Below are 19243 nucleotides of genomic sequence, written 5' to 3'. Positions count from 1 at the left end.
GTCATTTGCAGTTGTTTCGCTGGTCTAGAGCGGAAGCGCGATAACGCATCGCATAATCATCCGGTCTGGAACGGAAAGAGAACAGTTGTTGTAATGTTTTTACTGTAGGCTGCACATGGTGAAGTTTCGAGTAGATAACATTCGCGATGGCATCACCAGGCATAACACCTACAAAAATTGTAAAAGAAGATGCGAGGAGAACTACCGGTTAAGGAAAAATAAAGCAAGCGGATGTTGGAGGCGGGCTCTACAGGCTCGAGCCGGATGAGGGGGCGGGCTTAAGGCAGTGAAGTAAATAGATACCAGGCTCTTCTCCCCGAGGACGCGAGGCTACTATGGGGCGAAGGCCAGACCGATATTGCGGAGCGAAGCAGTGAGCTCGCTAGATTGGGATGGTCATACAAGGATAGGTCATACCAGGCTAGGTCATACCAGGCTACTGGTTCACTACAGGTGACTAGAGTTCAAATTCTGCGTTAATGATTCATTTTACTTGACAGTATAGTTCTGAGTTAATGATTTGTTTCCATTTACAGATAGTTTTTAAAAGGTTCAGGATCCACCACACACACTATTACTGTACGTGCTCAGACTCAGCCCAGGGGAGGGAAAGGGAGTAACAGATTCAAACAGTGAACCGGATGACAAAATTCATAGATTGAACCGGGTAGGCACACACACACACACTCACGATGAAGCTGGCACAGAGTGTATCTGTGTGTGTGATCCTACTGTGGATCACTGGGAATGTGAATGGTGGAAACATCCTTGTTTGGCACACCGAAGGAAGCCACTGGATCAACCTCAAACCTGTCCTGGACACTCTGATTGACAGGGGACACAGAGTGACAGTGCTGGTGCAGAATGCCTCTCTCTACATGGACCCCAGCGCTGCATCTCGCTTCAACTACGAACCGTTCAATGTCTCCGTCTCTTTGGAGGTCATGGATAATTATCTGGAAGAGTTCATTTACTTCAACATGTACGAGATTGACCACATGAACCTCCTGGAGCTCCACCTGAAGTACTTTGACCTCATGCAGAAAGAGATGAGGCTATCTATGCAGGTGTGTGACGGTCTGCTGAGGTCAGACACAGTCATGGGGAGACTGAAGGCTGCAAAGTATGACCTCATGCTAGCAGACCCCATCTACCCCTGTAGTGAGCTCACAGCAGAGATTCTGGACATCCCTCTGGTCTACACTCTGCGTTTCTCCATCGCCCACGTCTGGGAGAGGCTGTGTGGCCAGCTACCGGCACCTCCTTCCTACGTGCCAGGTGCCATGGTGAAGCTAACAGACAGGATGAGCTTCTCTGAGCGACTGTGGAACTTCCTGTTCTATGCCTCTCAGGATCTGCTGGCGCAGAGTCTGTGGAGGGAGCTGGATAACTACTACAGTGAGATCCGAGGTGAGCTTGCAGCCCCAGGGATGGGCGTCTAAACCTAGCAGGGCTGTGTGTTCATATGTTGTTGTTCTGGGTAAAAGCATGAAAAATGATCATCATAACTATACTAGATTTAATATCATCATCATCATAACTAGATATAATACTATATCTACCGTGTCACTAGTTTATACTAAAATGTTTTGCCTGGCCATGAACAGGGAGGCCAGTGTCTTTTTGTGAGATGATGGGCAGAGCAGACATTTGGCTAATCCGGACATACTGGGATTTTGAGTACCCCCGTCCTTTCCTCCCCAATTTTAAGTTTGTGGGAGGGATGCACTGCAGGCCTGCCAAACCCTTACCAAAGGTATGGTTAAAGCACACTCAAATCAACAAAAGCACATTAAAAATCCCTTTAAAATATTTTTTCTTACTCTTAGGCTCAACAGCCAGGAATATTAACCATTGCTTCTTAGAAGGTGACAGGCATGAGTGTTGTTACAAGAAACCCTGTTCTATTCTGTAATCAGGACATGGAGGAGTTTGTGCAGAGCTCAGGGGATGATGGTATTGTGGTGTTCACCCTGGGCTCCATGATCAAGAACATGACGAAAGAGAAGAGCAACATGATTGCCTCTGCCCTCGCTCAGCTTCCACAGAAGGTCAGACAACAACCCACTGTGACTATTACTGACATACACATGCTAACTGAATGGTTGAGTCCCAGCACAGATTACACAATACCCTGCTCATACTGTTCTAAGTCAGTGTACTGCAAGGCAAGACAAGTGTATTTGTATAGCACATTTCAGCAACAAGGCAGATACTTAGAACAGTATTTGGAAACACATTGTGCTGTGTGCTCATGCTATTTTATGTATTGTATGCAGTACATAGAACAGTAGAGTATTTGGCCACACATTGTGCTGTGTGGATGTTTCCCTATGACCAGATCCTGTGGAGAGACAGTGGAGAGAAACCTGAGACCCTGGGAGCGAACACCAGAGTGTATGACTGGATCCCACAGAATGACCTCCTGGGTACTGAAGAGAGTACTAAACCTATGCATGAATTCATATAAATATTCCTCTTGCTGATTCTTGTCCATCAATCTGTTGATCCGTGAAATGTTACATAACACACAATAGATGCACTAACAATGTAAACAATATTTCACCAGATATCTCTCTTTTGTTTGCTCTAAAAGGTCACCACAAGACCAGAGCCTTCATCACTCACGGTGGGACCAATGGAATCTATGAGGCTATCTACCACGGGGTTCCCATGGTGGGGATCCCCATGTTCAGTGACCAGCCCGACAACATGGTCCACATGAAGGCCAAAGGGGCTGCGGTCATCATGGACTTCAACTTCATGAAGGCCCAGGACCTGGTGGACGGGCTCAACGCGGTCATTAACGACCCATCGTAAGTCGTTCCCATATTCACTGTGAAGTAGGCTACTATGGAATGTAAAGTATATTAAAAGGCTGTGAAAGTTATGCTGCGTATGACAAGAGGGTAAAATCCCATGGAATACACCAATGACAAGGAGTTAAGAGGGAAAATGGACTAAATGTTTGTATCCATATCAACTCTGCAACATTGAGTGGTTCAAATAGGATGGCACACTCAAAAGATTCTGTATCATGCAGTTCATAAATCATGTAGTTATCAGACCAGTGGATCACTGATGTCTTTTCTGGACAGCTACAAGGAGAATGCCATGAGGTTGTCCAGGATCCACCACGACAGGCCCATCAGCCCCAAGGATGAGGCCATATTCTGGATAGAGTTTACCATGAGGCACAAAGGAGCCAAGCACCTTCAAGTCCAGGCCCACAAGCTCACCTGGTACCAGTACCACTGTCTGGATGTGCTGGCCTTCCTCCTGACCACCGTCCTGCTGCTGACCCTACTCCTGGTCAAAACCTGCATCTTCTGTGTCAGGATGTGCTGTGGCCAAAGGGGGAAGACCAAGAGCAAGACAGAGTGACTGTCAATACAAAGGATGACCATTTTAACACATGTCCATTCACTTGAAATGGCCTGTCCTCGCACAATTAGCAAAAATGCCTTGTGATGAATTGAAAGTTATTTTTGGTCATATATACCACATTTTATATATGCTAATTTTAAAGAATAGTTAAAACTGATATGCACATAAATACCAAACTTTTGTGACACAAAAGTACAACTACAAATCACTGTGCATTTTGACAAGTGTGCAATGAAAGAGAGGTTTGAAATGAAATAAACTGCTTGCCGTAACCAATCACTACAACACAAAATGGCACCCCCCTCCCCCAATCTTATGTAACCCATTAGATGAACAGAGCCAACAAAAAAACTTTAGAGAAGTAAATTGTGACATTTCAACAGTATCTGTGACATTTCATTAATAAACATAAAAATGTCAGTTTTATTACAATCACCATCTTTTCACTTTGCCATCTTCTTTGACCTTCCACAACATGAGCTCCATGCATGCAGCAGCGTCCTCTGCAGTATCATGGCCATCCACTGGGAGAGGGCACAACAGCATCAGATAAATGGACAACACACACTCACGACTGAAGATGAAACTCTGTAAAGTGTATTTCTACCATGTCATTTTGCGTGATGTGTCATATCAAAAGAGGGCAATTACCTGATTATATGAAACATGTCAAGTTACATCTAAAGCATCAATGCACACAACTTCCACAAAGACCATTCCCATTTAATTTCACTGTACAAATTGGAGAATATAAATCGATGGTCAGGAATATTAGGGGTACCTCAATATTGGGGCCAACACTGTTCACATTGTATATTAATGAGATATGTGGTGTATCAAAAATTATGAAATGTATACGTTTTGCTGATGATACAAATATATGCTCGGGGGAGAATCTTCAGCAGCTCTTGGTGGATATCACACAGGAAATTAATAAATAAAAATGTGTTTTAATATAAATGGTCACTATTTGAAAATAACAAACTAAACTTATGTTATTTGGAAAATGGAAAAGTGACATACCAGTACAAATAATGATTGATAATACAACTATAGAAAAAGTTGATCACAACACATTCCTGAGTGTGGTAATCAATGAAAGAATTAGCTTGAAACCCGACATACTGTAAGTCATATACGAATGAAAGTTGCCAAGGGTGTTATGAAGAGATCCAGTCATTTACTTAATCACACAACTTTGCTTATGCTGTATCACTCACTTATTATGCCATATCTAAATTATTGTGTTGAGGTCTGGGGACAAATTTACTACCTCTGGTTATGCTCCAAAAAAGAGCCATTAGAACTGCCAACAAGGTCAGATATAATGAACATACTAAACCATTATTTCTTGAATCATCTGCTTTGAAATTAATGGACTTGGTAAAGTACAAAACGGCTCAAATTATGTTCAAGGCATCAAAGAACGCTCTTCCTGGCGACATTCAAAAAACAAGGGAGGTGGGCATAAGTCCCACCCCTACATATTCCAGAGGGAATCTGTATGCACACACACACACACATGCGCACAAACGCGCGCACACACATGCGCATGTACACACACACGCACACATACACACAGCATCAGCCCCCGATTCTACTCACAGTGAAGAGAACGACCTCTCCTTCGCCAGCATGCGTCAGAGTAAGTGATGGGAGAGGAAGGCAGATTATGTATTGAACTGAATGTGTTGAAATGTATTGGAATATTACTTGCTGTCATTCATTTCCTGACAGACATTTTGGCTCTGTCGTCTTCACTTGGCTCTGTGTTTGTCAGCCTGTTTCCTCTGTCTAGTCCTGCCAGGCTAGGTTGATGGGGGTTGGTTTAAGATCTTACAGAACCATGTGATAGGGAGACATATTGATGAGAGCTTCCACTGAAGACAGGCTTAATTTGATCTCTACATGCTACCTGCACTTTGTGTATCATGTAATGTTCCCACTATACCATTTAGAAGTGAAAAAGAAAAACAATGTGTGCACCTGCGGCCAATCAGAGTACAGGTGCTACTATATAAACACGCTGCAACCAGCGTTCAATCCAAGAGGTAGCAGACAAAAGGCGATGGTGATGCCCACACCGCGGCCACACAAATGTATTCCACCAACACTCCACCAAAGAGGGCAACTGAGGTTGACATCCCTCTCGTGGAGTGTGCCCTGAAATTCGCAGGCTGCCGCTGCCTGATAAAGCCCCAAACGCACTGGAAGAGTCAATTACTGCGCTTCATTTGACTTGCCTCATTTGACGCTCCTATGGCGCACTGCAGGCGTCAGCTTTGATAGGGAGCTGATTTAATTTAGATTGATTTGTCCCCATTTGACGCTCCAAAATGTAAACAAGTTCGAAGTAGAAGCGTCAAGGCAGTTTGACTCGCCTCAAAACGCTTTTGGTGCGTGATCGGCCATTTAAAACAATTGGTGTTCTTTAAAATGCTAGTCTCAGGTGTACTCTCAAAACGTCAGACTCTTCCAGTGCGTCTGGGGCTTTAGACACGGTGATGCACTCCCAAAGCCAATGGGAGAGGCGTTGTCTCGAAAGCGGCAATCCCACTTATCCAGGGCCATAACAGACCAGAAACAGGGGCATGGACCTGACCGCTGCCATGCACTCAATGTAACGTAACAGCGCATGTACGGGGCAAAAGAGATGCAAGCGAGCCTCCTCCCCACTCCGGTGGGACGGGGGGAAGAACCCTTGCAGCTCGCAAGCCTGCGTGCTATAAGCCCTCTTAACCACCTTCGGAACGAAGGCAGGGTTAGAGTGCACCAAGCAGTCTTGATCAAAAGCCATTTGAGGGAAAGCTGATCCATCGGCTCGAAAGGCTGTTCACACGGCACATTCAGCACCAAGGACAGATCCTACTGTACCATAAGCATGTGGAAAAACCTCTTGGACACAGACACCGCGTGAAGGCACGCTCAGTGCCACGAAATGCATTCAGGAGCGGAGGTCTGTGCTCTCTGAGCACCATTTCTAGTTCTTTTGTTTTTTTAGTATAATTTTTTGTACAGGTAAGTTAGATCATCCTACATTATGAAACGTGTTCTTCTAATTATGTCATCGATCATACCTTAAAAGTCACACACACCCTTTCCTTATGGTATTGGTTTCTTCCAAAGGAAATTGGTTTGCAACGCGTGCACACAACCCGTTGGCTATTAATGCTGGAGGACATGTAGGCTGGTTAGTGTTGCTGAAGTTGGTGGTAGAGCAAAAATCCCATTTTCAAATGTGTGAAAAGGAAATACAATTAGTCATACATACCTAAATGCATTTGAGAAATTTAGGCATAATTTGCTTTTCAGGATAGTTGTTGGCTAGTAGTAGGCTAGGTTTAGCCTTCTGGCTCCCTAGTTGTGACTTGTGATAGCAAACCAGTCACAGAAGAGATGTGTGAATCTTGTGGCAGTGAGCTGATAGTTACCACCACTAAAAACTGAATTCCTTTTGATATGTCCAGCCAGGTAAATCATGCAGAAGTATGATAATATCTATATCCATACGTTTAAGGCCCCAGCCCTGTCCTCAGTCAGGAGGTTGTAGTGCAGCAAGAGTTAGCTGGAGTAGCTATTTTACCAATAAATTCCACTATATGGCAGTAAGAGACTCACGCAGTCCCCCCCCAGTATTTTGGCATGCATGATGCCTCTGACCAATCGTACATGTGTCTTTCTGTTGTTTCCAGCGACATTCTAATGTTCTGTCTTGTAGCTGTTTTGTGGGTGGGGAAACCACATTCTTGAGTTTTGTTTTTCTATGTACAGTAATGCATTTTCAGTGACAACCATCCAAGGCTATTTTTTAAAGATTTTTATTTAGCTTGTAGCTTTACATATGCTTCATTTCAGTCTATAATGGTCTTATGCATCCTTCTCAAGTCACCAGTTTTGTAAAAATGCACAGCTGAAAAATATATCTACAGTAATATTGTGGAAAAATATAAACAAACGTTTACATTTACATACTATAAGGGAGGAAGAATGCTATGGCCTTATAAAAAAAAGATAAGGAATTATACCTTTCATATACTGGTATGTTATATAATAGTTTGTTTTTTCCTTGGCAGCTTCTGTAAATATTGTTCATTATTCACAGAAATATCAGTAAGCAATGAATTAGGAAAGTGACATCTGTTCTCACATGGTATCACATTGTCTTCAGTGGAACCACTGTACTGTAGATTGAAATACTGTAGTAGAACTGAAATAGTATTAAAGCATAACTACATTATATCCACAGCCTTGCTTTATCAAGATGTATGAAAAAAACAAACTGATTCATCAATACTAGATAATCTTTTAAACTGACCGAATGTGTTATGGTAACTCACGTCACATGACACATCACATGACACGTGAAACCAATTAAACAAATGTAAGAGAAGTGGGGTTGGGGGGGGCTTTGTACTCTAAACATACAGGCCTCGTAGCCTCAGAGGGAGCAAAACCCTACTAATGAACACAAGGGTAGAGGCTGGTCACTACAGCTACAGTTCAGTGTCTGGTCTCCTTGGTGTCTTCTGAGGGTCATCCAAAGGAGCATGGAAGGCTACGTACGGACACCACTTGCTGTTGAGGCACACCAGTCTCTCCAGTGTGGCAGAGTTGACAATATTGAAGCCCGTCTGCCCTCCGAATGTGCTGGGCTTCCAGTACTCTGGCGAGCAGATGGGGTTTCCCAGCAAGCCTTTCAGGGAGAAAGGAGCCCCCATCTCCACCATGCTCTCTCCAAATATGGCATCGGGGCGTGTCCTCTCCAGCATGAGGGCAGGGTAGAACTCCAGAGCGTCAATGTCACCATAGAGTTCCTCCAGCTCTCTGGCGATCTCCTCATCACCTGTGGGAGAAAGACAAGAACATACAGTACAAGACTGCAGGGGGTGTTCAGCAGGAGCACCAGATCTCCATTTTAACATTACATTTTCAATTTGGCAACAGAACGATACACTCTCTTCCAAGGTTGCCATAAATTATAGTACAAGTAGATTTAGGAGTAGACTAAAATCATAAATGAATGGCCAACATTCATGTAGAATCTTGTTCTAGAAATGACCACTCTACTCACCAGTGAACTCAGAGAAAGAGGTGTAGGGCTTCAGGTGGAACCTCTTCCTGTACTCGTTGAAGGGTTGCAGACGCAGCGCTCTGGACTCTATAATGGCCCCCTCTGCCACATTTGTCACCACTGAGTGGATGTTCTTACCGCCCCCTATCTGTGACAGAGAAATGCAGGTTCAAGTCAACCAAGTCATCAGATGGGAACCTGAAAATAAACCTTCATTTTCAACCAATAATTCACACAGGATAAAGTTCCTGGTTCTAAGTCTATAATAGTAAATAAATTACATTTGTGTTTTTGTTCCTATTCACCATCTCTTTTTCCCATGTGTATCCATTTGAAATTCTCTTACACAAAATACAAATATCACATACTGTACTGTATATCTACCTCATAAAGAGCCCAAATACTCAAAACCAGTGGAGACCCATCAGTACTGCTCATGAAATCTCATGGAGGATTTCTGTCCCGGTCCTGGCCTCGTGCAAATCCCCATCCCAATTTCAATCGTGATCCTAATCCTAGTCTCCATCCCAGTCCAAGTCAGTCCTAATCCCAGAATCACTATCTGTACCACCACATCCAGAATCAGTACCTGACCGGCGTGCTGGCGTGAGAAGGCATCCACCAGCTTCTCCACGCCATAGTGTGTGAGGACGGTGGTGTTGTAGATGAACTGGGAGTAGGGGACGTCGTCCCCATCGATGAGGAAGCTGTCGGGCATCAGAGGGTGCCAGTGGTACAGCTGGTTGAACTCCACGGCGATACGGTTCCTGTACTGAAACTGGGAGCTGAAGAGCAGGGTGGGGTCGAACTTGAGCTGGAGCAGGTAGCCACTCAAGTGCTGCACATATTCCTCGATTACAATCCGGATAGTCTCACCTGAAATTTGATTGATTAAATACATTTCAATAAAATAAAACAATTTAATAATGTTTGATTATTAATCAAAAAAGCTTTGAAGAGTTTCCTACAGTAGTCCCCAATGCGCAGTCTCTCACTGTAAATAGAATCTATTGGTAGACGACGCTTGGCGAAAAAGAACTACAGCCCACACATTGGTCTATCATGACTTCAAAAAGAACTACAAAGACCACATTTCCTCACTCGCTCACCAATGACAATGAGTCTGCTGGTCTGGAAGAGCTGCTCGTCCCCCCAGGTGGGATGCTCCTTCTTCAGGACGTCACACACGCGGTTGTGTTCCCTCAGCCACAAGGTGGCATACATGGTGAGGCCTGGCAGCAGGCCAAACAGCTCCTGCCCGATGGCCAGGCGGTGGCCTGCCGGCACAGCTGGTGGGTATGTCATGTTCACAGGAGCCTCTGCCACCGTAGGCGGGTACATCGCACCGTTAATCATCTGGGAAAATGAGTTGATCATGTGTTGTGTCAGGTTATAGCTACTACTACAGAAAGAAAGCAGGAGAAAGAGAGCTACCGACTAGTTAGTGTATAAGTCACTTAAAAGAGCTGAGTCAAGGTTCACAAATCTGTCAAAAAAACGTAAACCCATTTTATATGTCCATTTTTATCTATCTTTTTAGCTCATTTTATTGTTTGGGATTTTTATAAGCAGCCTAAAAAGGAAATGGTCTTTCTGCTATATTCACATAGATTAAAGGCTTACTCTGAATACAAAACAGCAAGGGAAAAACAACAAGAGCTACCGGAGGCTTAGCTTTCCACCTGAATCAGATAACATTCCACTGAACTGAGAATATGAGGAAGTGTGGATTAAGGTGAATTCCACTCTGTAGAAATATCACTCGCCTCAATCCAGATGCAACAGATATGAGTCAGCAAACTGCACATATCAGATCATTCCAAGGCTGTATACCACTTTGGACAATTTGGTTATACAAACCTGGTATGTGTACACACACACACACACACACAGAACAAACTCAAGACTTGTATTCCTTAGCGCCAGTGATGTCATAACAGTAACATTTGCGATTTTACTTTCCAAATGATTCATACTAAGCACACCATAGAGTTAGTCCCTGAGTGGTACAGGGTGTGACTTCTGCTGCTGGAATGCTGGATGGGATCCTATACCTGGTATTTCAGCTTCCCATCCTCATGAAGTCTCAGAGTCTGCTGACGGACAAGGTTGTCTCCATAGACATGTCCAGCATCCACCTAGTTGAGTTTAACATTTTTATGATTTAGCAACATAAGAACCAAAAACAACATTTACATTCCATTCATGATGCATGGACTGCAAGAGGTACTGTGGAGGTAGACTTGAATCTTTTATCAGAGTGCTAACACATAAGCACATTGGGTAAGCCTGGTTCAAGTCTGGTGTAAAGCAGATGGACTCAACAATGTTCAGATTTGGTCCAGAGTGTAGAGGCGACTATTAGTGCAACTAGCTAAGGCACAACTGAAAATGTGCTGTTAAATCCATCTGTCACTCACCCCATGGCCCAGAGCCTTTGTGAAACCTAGTCCCATTCGGTTGTGGGTCTTGAAGAACTGATGGGTGAAATGTTGGGCGAAGAAGGCAAACATGAGGTTGGTGCCCTGGGGGTCCGGCCTAAACTCCCTCCTGAGCAAAAACCTCTCCACAATCAATTTGGGGTCAGGCAGGACCAGTTTTCCTGAGGAAAAGAACAAGAAAAATATCTCTGTTTGGAAGATTTATCTTTTCAGGCCACCTCTGTTTCCACCCCTCATCTGTGTTTGGCCGAATGACCCCTGAATAACCTCTGACCTTTGGTACCCATGGGTGTAGGGCAGTCCTCAGGCACAGCGGGTAGGAGGCGAGTGTAGTACGAAACATTGGAGTAGGATTCCCAGCTGAGGTATCCATACTTGGAGTTGAAGGTCGGAGGACTCGGGATGAGGTTGGCTCTTACTTTGAGAAGTAGAACACAGTAATTGGAGAAATATTACACATACATACATACATACATACATACATACACACATACATACACACATACTGTACATACACACATACATACACACACACACACACAGTACATGCAACATACTGTAAATACATTCAGAAACAAACTTTGTGTGTGGGGTGTTAGCATGGGGTGAGCAGATCTCACTTAACTCATACTTCAGTATGTATGACAGGAAACATGGTATTTGTGATATCAGATACAGCCCTGTTTACCTAACCATAATGTGATAATAGGTCTTCAGTACACGTGACAGGAAACATGGTGTTTGCGATATTTTATACAGGCCTGGTCACCTAACCTAACCTTAATGTGGTAGTGGGTTTCTCATTGGTGTATCCCTGCTGTACTACTTTGCTTTTCACAGAAAATGACTTGATGTCCTTTTTAAACCATGTAGACTGAATATGAAGACAACTTTCGCAATAATAAATATGTATTGAGGAAATATTAAGCCTCAATCAGATGATTCCCTTCTATCATTTTTATATCCAGCAAAGTGGGTCTCTTTCCAACCAAAACTTGCAAACGTACTCTTCTAAGAGAGAAGCTGGAGGGCAGGGGATGTGGTCATCTAAGGAATGTACGTGTGAGTCTGCCAGAGAGGTTAGGTGAGGACACACTAACACCCAAGCACACTCAACTGGGAAATGTACGTAGAATTTGTCAGAGCGTGGAAGATTAGATGGGAGGAATTTCTGGGACTCATAGCTGAGCCACATGGCATGCGGGCTTAAGGTGTTGGCTTATGAGGGGCACTTATATAAATAGAAATGCTGGTTTAGAGGCAATGATAGAAATACTGGTTTAGAGGCAATGTGGTAGAAGCCCCATTTCATGAGATAAACCAGACCAGCCTTACTGGCCAGACAAATATACAAATAAAGTGAATAAATACTACATATACCAAACCTTGCTTGGCAACAGAGATTTTAACACAACATGTTGGGTGGAGGTCAAAAGTCAAAGGTCTGACCTGACATGATCACTTCCTCTCCCTTGTCTTTCCATGCACCCCCACCTCACCCTAGCATGCCCTAGTGATTGGCAGCACAATAGGTCCTGTCCACTACTGCCTCTGCCCATACCCAGGGTCAGGGAGAGGGAAGGGAGAGCGAGAGAGAGGGGGGGGGGTAAGAGATGAGAGGAAGAGATTGGGAGAGGGGAGATTGAGAGGAAGAGTAGGGGTGCTCGACATAACTGAGCCACGGGAGGAGATAGAGGGCCCGGATGGGCAGTCAGCTGCGGGGGCATGGAGCAGTGGTCAGGGTGAAAGTCTGAGTAAATATTGCCAGGATGCCAGGTCAGCGAAAGCAACTCCACCCCCGCTACCATTTAGCATGCAGAGACAGGGAGAGAGGGAGAATAACGTTGGGTGTACCCTCCATCTGTGGACAAAATCCAAGACTAAGACATTGAGCAACCTGGCCGAAACTCCCGCCATTGGCCTACTGTAAAAATAAATAAATAAAAATGAAAAACAGGCTTTCAGAAAAGGTCTAAGAAGATTCTTGGTGTTTCCAAACTTCTTCCATGAATGATGGTGGCCACTGTGCTCTTTGGAACCTGTAAAGCTGCAGATATGTTTCCATACCCATCTCCAGATCTATGCTTTGACACAATCCTGTTTTTGAGATCTGCAGATAATTCCTTTTTGACCCCATGGCTTGGAGTTTGCTCTGACATGCACTGTCAATTGTGTGACCTTATATACTGTAGGCAGGTATTGACAATCCCCAATCATGTCCAATCAATTGAATTTACCACAGGTGGACTCCAATTAAGTTGTAGAAACATCTCAAGTAGTATCAGTGGAAACAAAATGCACCTCTGCTCACTTTTGGGTGTCATATCAAAAGGTGTGCACATTTGTGTACATAATATTTTACATTTTGATATTTTATAAATTAGCACAAATGTCTAAAAACCTGTTTTCACTTTGTCATTATGGGCTATTTTGTGTAGAAATTTTAGACAAAAAATGAACTCAATCTATTGTAGAATAAGTCTGTAACATAATACAACGTGGAGAAGGTGAAAGGGGTGTGCAGACTTTCCGGCTTGACTGTAAGAGTCTCGATAAATGTAGTCTTGCATAGCCAGGCATATCTCCACACTTCGTTTACACTGTCAGTGCTGGAGAAAGCACTGGCGGGTCTCATTAACAAGATCGGCGGATTGGTTTTGATGTCCTCCTTTATTTTGGTGTGCTGGGACTACTGCCTCTTGTGGTGCCAACAGACAAATGCAGGTCAACATTGACCGGAGGGAGGGAGGGAGTGATAACCGGACAAACGCTATTCTAGGTGCGCTGGCTTACAGCCATGCACAAAAAAACACTACCTCTTGTCTAGGTGCGCTGGCTTACAGCCACGCACAAAAAAACACTACCTCTTGTCTAGGTGCGCTGGCTTACAGCCACACACAAAAAAACACTACCTCTTGTCTAGGTGCGCTGGCTTACAGCCACGCACAAAAAAACACTGCCTCTTGTCTAGGTGCAGCCATGCACAAAAAAACACTGCCTCTTGTGGTACTGTAGCAACATAGAACTGCGGGTTCTATGTTGACAACCTGTCTCTAGTGACAACCGGACATTTGCTATCTTTGGTGCGTCGCCACGCACAAATATCTTAAAAATCATGTCTGAGATCCACACAGTACAATGCCTGAGTAGTCATGAGCATGTTTATTCTGCATCAACCAGGGCTTGAACTCACAACCATCATCATCAACCTTTGTGTGTTGTGTGTGTGTGTGTGTATGTATGTGTGAAAGATATTTCAAAAATCTGTAAAGATTGTTTGTGGAGGACAGTCTGACGATACAGTGTAGTTTTTGAGAAAAACGGAGTGATGGACTTCATACTGTAGTTCCTGCTGGCTGGAAGCGAAGCATATGGATGTTTCTGCTCACCTGGGCCTACATTTTTACAGACCCTGAACAGATTTGTTACTGTAAATGAGACCCCCTTTTTTAAGGTTAATAAAAAATAAAAAATGTTTGTGGTGGTTGCAAAGTGATAGCACATATGGATGATTTGTTATGATTTTTTAAAGTTTTAACTTCAGACGGTTGCTGTAGCGCCACCATCAGGACTATTGGCCCACATTGCCAGTTGAGAACTTTGGGCATAGGACTATGTGTAATGTTTAGTGATTTTTCATGCATGGGAAGTCAGACTTCCTAGGACGATTCAGAAGATTCAGAAGAAGAAGAGTATTGGCAAATGCTGTACAAGAGGGAGCTAAGCTGCCCAGCCCCTAATGAGTCAAGTACCTGAGTGATGATACTTTGATGATGCATTTGAACTGAATCATGTTTGCTCATGTTTTTGACATTTTATAATCATGAGAGCCAGTCTAAACACCAAGAACAGAGAGTGTCTATGTTGATAGCTATGAGAGCAGGACCTAGGGCGGTTGGTCTGGCCTCTTCAAAACACACTATCAATAGTACTTATGGACACCAATTATAAGCTGATTGTAATGTGCCATGTAGATTTGCGGACTTAGAACATGTTGTGCACGGCAGGATTATACTCAAAATATGTGCAAGTTTAATATATTGTAGCTTTTGCAGAAGCTGCTAGTGGTACCGTGTGTGTGTGTGTGTGTTTGTACAGTATATATGTGTACATACATGTTTGTGTATCGTATGTGTCTACATCTGTAGGTGGGGGCTAGGCCCCTCCCTTCCTCTTTTCACGTGAAAACAACCCATGGTTTTCCCAGACAGCAAGTTGCTACATCATCCATCTTTACAACAGCAGAGCAACCACCCTCACACAGCCTGGACACATCTCTGGCTTTAATTGGCTGGGGAAAGGCCAGAGACTAAACCTTGGGCTTATGGTCTCCATAAATATTTAGACTACTGTACATGTTGGGAACAAGTCTGAGCAAGTTGTCTGATCCTAAGTACTGTAGCCCTTTCAAAATGACAGTGCAGTGGCTTAAGACTTAAGACAATCTATTGTATTGCACCAACTGATCCATCAGTAACTAGCATCCACCCAGGTCATGTCTGACAGCCATTTTGTGTCAGATTGCTCAAGACTGGATTGGGCTGCAGATTACTTACCTGTGAGAACAAGCCTCATTAGCCAGTCTCGCATGAAGGTGTTGTTGATGAGGCTCCACAGCCAGTGAAAGTGGGTGAGAATGTAATGGAGAGTATCAGGGCTGGGTTTCAGTAGTAGATGGACCCTCATCAGGAACTCCGCTACACAAAAAGAGAGAGAAGAGACAGAGGGAGGGGGAGAGAGAGACAGAGGGAGGGGGAGAGAGAGACAGAGGGAGGGAGAGAGAGAGTGAGAGAGAGAGAGAGAGAGAGAGAGAGAGAGAGCGCGAGAGTGAGAGCGAGGGCGGGGAGGGGTACATGTACACCAGTGTTCTCTATTTGAAACCAACTGAAGCCAAACTAAATCTAGGAGGATGCCAAAAGAACAGGATAACTCGCTGTGCGACAGCTGGTTGAGAGGTGATAACCCACGCTGCTGTGGCTTTCTCTCTTAACATGGGCTGTTCTCTCCATGGATGGAGATATTCACTACAGGAAGGAAGAGGAAGGGTTTACATTTAGACCGGGGACTTGCCTATTTGTGACTTCTACCCGCCCTGAAGTCCTCACAGACCAAATGTTGGGCTTTTTGAGCCTTTTTGGAGATTTTGGGATCAAAAAGCTACAGTAGGCTATAATAAAATCCTGAGCAAAGCTTTCAGTAGGGGATTTTCTTATCATCATTTATATCAGGTTTCTGTTGGCTTGCGTTGCACGAATGGGCAGCCCAGGGGGAGGAGATAGTACATGTTTGGAGAGTGGGGTGAAAAAACTAGAATTCATAGCTATCCGTATTCATCATAGTCGCTTAATGTAATCAAATATAACATTAACACTATGAACAGTTATTCCCCCTCAGTACAGTTGGATTATACCCAATAATGTAATATTGGTAGCTGTGTAGGCCTCCAACATAGTCCTGGTTTCAAAAACATAGAAATCCAGCACATCCAAAGCATTTAACAGTATTTGTAAGTGCTGTTTGGACCACCTGGGTCTGGTTCCAATCAATCAATCAATCAAAGATTTATTTGTATAGCGCATTTCATACCCAGAGGCAACACAATGCGCTTTACAGAGAACAAGGGAGGTGGGCATACGACCCACTCTCTACATATTCCAGAGGGAAGCAAAAAAACAGTAATCACCCGGGGGCCAGATAAGTGAGCTGTAAAAATTCTTCCCTGAAGTTCCAGTTGTACAGTCCTGAAGCTCTGACTTGCATTATACTCCGTCACCAGAAACACACAGGTGTACTGAAGTGTGTCTCTGGCTGGACATCACAAAACACCAGCTGGATAGGAATAACAAAAACAGTGGCTTGGCTTTGGAGATATTATTTCCTGCCTGTGGAACGCCAACCATTTCCTCACCCTTCCTACAACATTGCGCTTCTAAGCAAGGTTATAGGGTACAGTATGTAAGGAAAGTGATATACTACTGTAGTACACATGACAGAGTTCACTTACGGACAGTGCAGTTCTCTCCATAGAAGCCAGTGCGGGTGCAGTCACATTCATACCGGTCAGTGTCAAATATCACACACACACCCAAGTTCTGACAGGGGTAGTAGCAACAGGGATTCACTGCAAATGAGACAACAAACAAACAAACAAACACACGCACACACACACACACACACACACACACACACACACACACACCAAATACAATACAGCACATTAGACTCCATGTACTTAGTCTACATCATCAGTTACATGAGGTAGACTCAAAATTTAATGCAACTCTTTATGAGTGGAATCTAAAGTAGAAATCTAAGAATCTAGATAGGCCTATGCCACGTTTAGGATAATTTTGCGCTAGATACGTCCTTTTTTCACTGTAAAGAGTGAATGTTTTAGAAATAGTAAACAAGCACATGTTCCACAGATGAGTTTCGACTCCATAGAATTCCAAAATATACAAGAATTAAAATTTTAGTAGGCTACATTTTGGATCTCTTGTAGGCTACATTTGTATTTAGTCTTGATGTGCTTTAAGTAGGCTATGCCTGTACCTGCACTATCGTGCAGTTTTATATAGGCTAACATGTTGGATAGCGTTTCAGCTACCGATTAACAAAACAACAACAAAAACGTGTGGAAATTAAAGTCTGAAGATATGTTGTGAATTACTTGAACATAGACCGACACTTACCTATACTGGTAGTAGCATCTGTATTCCTCTCAGCAGCGCAACAGAGAACAAATAGCAGCAGCACACCTGCCCAAGTGAGCACGATGGACTCTGACAAAAGATTATGGTAATAAAGTGACTTTAATTACTTCTTGCAAAAACAAAAGTAGTAACATTGGTAATATTCATAAATGTCACTTGAAAACAATACGTTGGTTTAGCCTACCTTTCATGACGCAGGTCATTCAGGGAACTTCTGACACGCGCTCCTCCCAAACAGTTGACAATTAGCTAACCCTAAATACTCTCATTAATATGAGGCAACCCATAACCAAACGGCCTCACCGGAACTATTACAAACCCTTCTCAACTCCCTCACCAGAAATTATTCATGAGTAATTGGGATGAGTAGTAGGACATCCAACGCCACCTACTGTTTATAAAACTATACAGAAAAATAGGTTCAAATGTTCTGCTTAAGAGTAGGCTATGTGGTCCATGTAAAATGTAATTAAATGTTGCTTTGTAGGCCTACATTATTTTTATTCTATATAAGAACAGCACAAAACCAGAAATGTGGAGTTTTTAACAGTGAAAGTTTGTGCAGAGTTCTGGCTGGCCTGGGTTGGGTGTTTCTTTGAGAACAAGTGGACAGCTTCTTTGCTCTACGGGAAAATCCTTGGAATCTCCCCTTCTCCTGTTTGCTATTCTGCACCTGTCCGCCCCATGAGAGAAATAAAACAGGAATGAATATCCATATTCATTAATTCATCATTAATCTTGTGTAGGCTATTATATCTGCACAGATATAATACAGTTCATGCGTAGTGTGACAGCTACAATGTAGTAGGCTACTCACCACTGCCCTCCTCTGTCAGGCCGCTGCACAGAGCAGCTGAGTGACCTCTGTGGTCTGTAGAATACTGTGTGTGTAGTTTGACGTATTTCCTACGCAAACAAGCTATAAGGGTGGGACATATGTTTAGAGGAATTTGATTGAAATATTGACAAGTGGACGGGTTTTAAGAATTTTAGACAGATTCAATAGAAGGATAGCATTGATTGACGGGTGGATGTCGTGAGATTATTGGCCTAAAATCTAAGGTACCTGTTGTCGTCACTGCACATGACCTACCGTTTTCCAGGAAGTAAGAGATTATATACTTTGATATAAGATTACACAACAAAAGTAGAATTTTGTATTTTTTTTGGCATACATCTTTGAATAGGTGAACATTATGACCAATTTTGTGAACCAAAATGGGACAAAATGTTTTTTTCATTTCAGTGTGTGAGCAGTAAAGGGAAGATGCATGTTTAGCCCTGTTTTAAGTTTAGCCTACTTATGATCATATACAATGGTTCAGATCAGAACGTTGACAAAACTAGTCTGATAATTGCTCTACCACCGTTTTGGTCATACTGTACAATGGATGTGAATGGGCACCTTGAAAAATCTTAATGTTAAACTCTCGATTTCAAATACAAGAAGCTCACCGAGGGGGTAATTGGTGTCCGTTGGTGTTCTGACTTCAAATTCGCCGCAAAGTATGAATCCTGTAGGGTTTTATTGATCATTTTATGAAATCCATTGACTTGTATTGAAGCGACCGTTGTAGATGTGTCGATCAATCCGCAGAGGGGATTCAGGAAGCAGAACCACTTACGGTAGC

General features: G+C 43.3%; 2 protein-coding genes across 2 annotated transcripts; one reads left to right on the top strand and one right to left on the bottom strand.

Annotated features, from left to right (window-relative positions):
• The first annotated feature begins 551 nt into the window (after nt 1-551).
• Nucleotides 552-4292, top strand: LOC311324326 (UDP-glucuronosyltransferase 2A1-like). Its single transcript, XM_084456779.1, has 6 exons — nt 552-1410; nt 1608-1756; nt 1920-2051; nt 2342-2429; nt 2597-2816; nt 3099-4292. The coding sequence occupies exons 1-6, from the start codon at nt 693-695 to the stop codon at nt 3382-3384; spliced, it is 1593 nt and encodes a 530-aa protein (XP_084312905.1). The 5' UTR covers nt 552-692; the 3' UTR covers nt 3385-4292.
• A 2980-nt stretch (nt 4293-7272) lies between these two features.
• Nucleotides 7273-17890, bottom strand: ptgs1 (prostaglandin-endoperoxide synthase 1). The gene is made up of 11 exons (XM_084457583.1): nt 17797-17890; nt 17592-17681; nt 16904-17020; nt 15456-15596; nt 11174-11317; nt 10879-11060; nt 10513-10596; nt 9568-9814; nt 9048-9334; nt 8459-8606; nt 7273-8230 (listed from the first exon to the last, which is right to left on the bottom strand). Exons 1-11 carry the CDS (start codon nt 17813-17815, stop codon nt 7881-7883), a joined length of 1809 nt encoding a protein of 602 aa, XP_084313709.1. The 5' UTR covers nt 17816-17890; the 3' UTR covers nt 7273-7880.
• Between the last annotated feature and the right edge of the window lie 1353 nt (nt 17891-19243).

Source organism: Borostomias antarcticus, assembly GCF_949987555.1.
Source record: "Borostomias antarcticus genome assembly, chromosome: 23".
Taxonomy (NCBI): Eukaryota; Metazoa; Chordata; class Actinopteri; order Stomiiformes; family Stomiidae; genus Borostomias; species Borostomias antarcticus.
The sequence above is the reverse complement of the archived record's forward strand: the minus strand, read 5'-3'. Positions and strand labels throughout refer to the sequence as shown.

Excerpts from the sequence above, each read along its gene's own strand:
- LOC311324326 (XM_084456779.1), top strand. The coding sequence starts at position 693 with ATGAAGCTGGCACAGAGTGTATCTGTGTGTGTGATCCTACTGTGGATC. Across the intron at positions 1,757-1,919 it reads CTGCCAAACCCTTACCAAAG|GACATGGAGGAGTTTGTGCA; the intron begins GTATGGTTAAAG and ends TTCTGTAATCAG. Across the intron at positions 2,430-2,596 it reads CCCACAGAATGACCTCCTGG|GTCACCACAAGACCAGAGCC; the intron begins GTACTGAAGAGA and ends TTGCTCTAAAAG.
- ptgs1 (XM_084457583.1), bottom strand. Across the intron at positions 15,597-16,903 it reads TGGAGAGAACTGCACTGTCC|CGGAGTTCCTGATGAGGGTC; the intron begins GTAAGTGAACTC and ends CTTTTTGTGTAG. Across the intron at positions 10,597-10,878 it reads CAAAGGCTCTGGGCCATGGG|GTGGATGCTGGACATGTCTA; the intron begins GTGAGTGACAGA and ends AAACTCAACTAG.